The 3,717-nt window shown below is 29.2% G+C and overlaps 1 protein-coding gene across 1 annotated transcript; it reads right to left on the bottom strand.

The window, feature by feature from the left end:
- Positions 1 to 1,652: 1,652 nt before the first annotated feature.
- Positions 1,653 to 2,953, bottom strand: LOC111615102 (etoposide-induced protein 2.4 homolog). Its single transcript, XM_023356497.1, has one exon. It carries the CDS (start codon positions 2,746 to 2,748, stop codon positions 1,777 to 1,779), a length of 972 nt encoding a protein of 323 aa, XP_023212265.1. The 5' UTR covers positions 2,749 to 2,953; the 3' UTR covers positions 1,653 to 1,776.
- Between the last annotated feature and the right edge of the window lie 764 nt (positions 2,954 to 3,717).

The raw sequence follows: 3,717 nt of genomic DNA, 5'->3' as shown, positions 1-3,717 counted from the left end.
AAAATAATTCAGACAATATTAAGTCATATCTTGTCTAACAAGAGTCACTGACCACTTAATTAAGCAATGTAAATGACTTTTTGATGTTTAATTTCCTTCTCTTCTTTCAAATTAACATCTGTTGGTTATTAAAATTAATAAATTTGGTTAACTAATATATCAAATAGTTTATCAGTTTTAAAATTTTGGTCATTAGTTGCAATAAAATCTGACACATTCAAATGTAACTTAATTATCTTTAATCCAAATACATTAAACAAGTTAAACTCTATCAAAAAGCTTATATTCAAAAAAATGTATATATCACCAATTTAAATTATTAAATAGATACAAATTACAAGCTGTATCAAGCAGATTTTATAGTTATTAATGCTAACGAATCACAAATATTTCAAACAAACTTTATTACAAAATAACCATTATTGTAAATTATTTATTGAATTTAATGGCATGATCTGAATGAGATAGTCCACTTTCTGTAAGTACTAAAACAATAGCATACCTAACAAGGTTACTGTATTCAGAGGTTATTCAGTGAACTTCATAGATACTAAACATTAAAATGAGACCGACAGTATTGATTTTTCCATAAAATAATGATATAACTGTCTTGTGCAGTCTAGACACACACTACTTTTAGACATAAATTTTAAAATTCTGATGTAATATTCATTCAATTCTGTTGATGAGATCATATTTTATATCAGGAATGGTATTGCATACAATATATAATTTAAAAGAAATCAATTTATGAACAGAATGATGTAACTTGAAATTAGTGTTTGTCAGGAAAATTATTTCTTTTTTAGTTCTGAAAAACATCATGCAAAAGTTAATATAAATTCATTTTTAATGCTAATAAACTTATGTTATTTTTAAAAATTACTTAAGGATTTTGTCACAAAAAAAAACATTAAAATAGTCCTTGTAAATTTCTAAGAATTAACAAGCCTAGAATTATTTATAATGAAATTAATTATTAACAATTACACCATAACACTGATTGTAAAACTTTTATTTACAATTTGGAAAAAAAAATTATATCAATTCACTATACATTGAAATTCTAAAATCAAAAACTTAGGATAACATTCATTTATTTTTTTTATCTGTAAATCACATAATTGTTGACAAAAATCTATCTATAAAACCACAAACTCAGTCATCCAGTTCATGTATACTTGTACAAGCATTCATAGCAAATTTGTACTTCATGTAGAGCATAACTTATATTTTATAAGAAATAAAAGTTTAAAAAATTAATAATTTACTATTTAATAATTGTAAGTGAGCGTTTCATCTGAATTCAGTTTCATAAATATGTAAGGTATTAAAAAATTGCCTTTTCAAAATGCCGGTCGTACATCTTATACATATTCCATACAGTTCTCGTAATCACTGCAAAATTAGCCTTAAATCAATTTGTATATTAAATTTTTATTACATTTAGTTGCCATTCAAATTTAATATCTTATTAAAATAATAAAAATGGAAAAAGCTTTAAAACTTCATTATATTTTAATACTATTTTCATAAAATTACTATGAAAACATTATGTATATCTTAGACATAAAAATTAAAATACTGTACAGTACATTAATAGAATCATGTCAATTTTAGATAATTCTTCAAATTTGTAACAATTTATAAAACAGTCGATAAATTGGTTCCATCATTTAGTAAACACACGTTATATCAACAAACATTCATAAAAGCTTCAAAATATTCTTCTGTTTACCATTTGGATTCCGCTGTCATCAATCAACAGTTCTCATACTAGCTGTGTAATTTTCTCGCTGCAAGTTTTTGTCTGTCCAAATTAATAGTACGGTGGAAAAAGGCATTCGATAGATAGACGACGGGAGAAAACAACCTAAGTCTATATTCACACGTTCCAGTCATGGGAACGGCTTCATTTCCGCTAATGATAAAGAGCGGGAAAAATATGGCAAAGATGATCCCGCTGGTAATGAAAGAGGAGGACAACGACGTCAGGACGGCGAGTGGCAGGCCAAAACCTATAAAGTAAGGCCAATTCATCTCAATAAATGCCAACCTCCTATGCAATTCCCATCCCATGTTGATCCACTTATACTCGAAGGCATAAAATGAATACAACATACACAGATGCACTATTCCGGCTACCTGGCCCAGAATGTATACCGGTAATAGTCTCACCAGATAGCTCTGCATCAGAAATAAAACCTGAATCAAGAAACTGAACAGATTGTCAGCCCACGTCTTGCTAAATCCTCCCACGTACTGGGGGCGGCCGCGAATGTGCCTGTAAGCAGTGTTGGCAATGTCTTGGAACCACAGGCTATTGATGATGCGACTCAGCAGGAATAGAGGTAGCACCCAAAGTGCATCAAACACACAAGACAGAATTGGTCTCAACCAACTCCACACAAAAGCAGCCATACTGGGGCTGTGACTAAACACAAAATTCATAAGTTTATGAAGACCAGGTAATACTAAGTAAGAGAAAATTGCGATACTTGCCCAAAATATCCCACCATTGAGCAAACAACACTGGAATATTCTTATAGAAATTTTTGTCTCTTCACTTTTGATTTCAGGGATTCGATTCGATTCTTGTTTTCTCCTCCTTGACAATGTTGTTGTTACTAATTGGTTAACGGGCTTTGTTTCTTTCTCTTTATTCATGTCTCGAATCGATAATATACCCCATATAGAGTCTTTGGCTCCCGTTACAATCCCCATAAACACTCTCATTAAATTATCCATTCTCTATGACTTATGAGGGCATCCCTTACTTCTTAGCACAACCTCTTCCTCCGAGTCTTTTCTCTCGAACAAAACGCCACCTATAATTCCAATTATTTAAACCGAATCATTTTCACGCCCTCTATATTGTTCATAAAATTATTATCTATCGATAAAACACCAGTTAAATACTCGTTAACTTTTAATTCGAATTTTTTAATTTACTGTATAAATAATTTAATTCTACAAATCGTAAATAAATCGGAGAAAACGTCCTCGAAACAAAGAACTTATGACGTAATACTGAAAATTTTTCGTCATAACGACGGTTAAAAGTTTTTTTTAGTATTTAATGTTAATTAACTGAAACAGACTAAAAATATACTATTTTAATAATTTAGTTGATAATTTAAATTTATTATACATCAAAGAGTTAAAAAATAAAATAATTTCATTTTCTAGCCAGCATATTACGTCACACATTTAAATTTTTAACGGTTATTATGCTTTACGTGGTATAAATATTAATTAAGTTTTCTTAAAGAAAAAATATTTGTATTTATTAATTAATCATTGCTATAATTAACTTTTGTAACAAATTTTGAAATGTGTTCATTATTATTGTGTTTAACACAATAATAATGAAATAACTTTATAATTTCGTAAGAGGAAATGGTTCTTTTAAGTGGGGAAAAAATAATTTTTTGTCCTCATTATTAAAATTATATATGATTTAATAGAATTGTATCCTTCTTTTACTTTTATTGATATTTTATGGATATTTCTCATACGTTAAACCATTTGCTGAATAATTTTGGCAACAATAGGTTATAGAGATGGCACTTAAGGCGGCGGCATATTTCTTTGCGGGACTCGGAACCGAATTCTGGCAAATCTCAGAGCTTTTTATGAGTTCGTGGATATTGTACGGGTTTGATATAAAGGTCGCCTTAGTACCCATAGGACAGAAAGAGTTAAAATTAAAAGTGC

Source organism: Centruroides sculpturatus, unplaced genomic scaffold (genome assembly GCF_000671375.1).
Source record: "Centruroides sculpturatus isolate CEXI.00-Female unplaced genomic scaffold, Cexi_2.0 scaffold1408, whole genome shotgun sequence".
Classification (NCBI taxonomy): Eukaryota; Metazoa; Arthropoda; class Arachnida; order Scorpiones; family Buthidae; genus Centruroides; species Centruroides sculpturatus.
Note: the sequence above shows the minus strand (reverse complement) of the source record. Positions and strands in the feature narration are given on the sequence as shown.

Bases quoted from the DNA above. Each gene is read 5' to 3' on its own strand.
- LOC111615102 (XM_023356497.1), bottom strand. From the start codon at position 2,748: ATGGATAATTTAATGAGAGTGTTTATGGGGATTGTAACGGGAGCCAAA.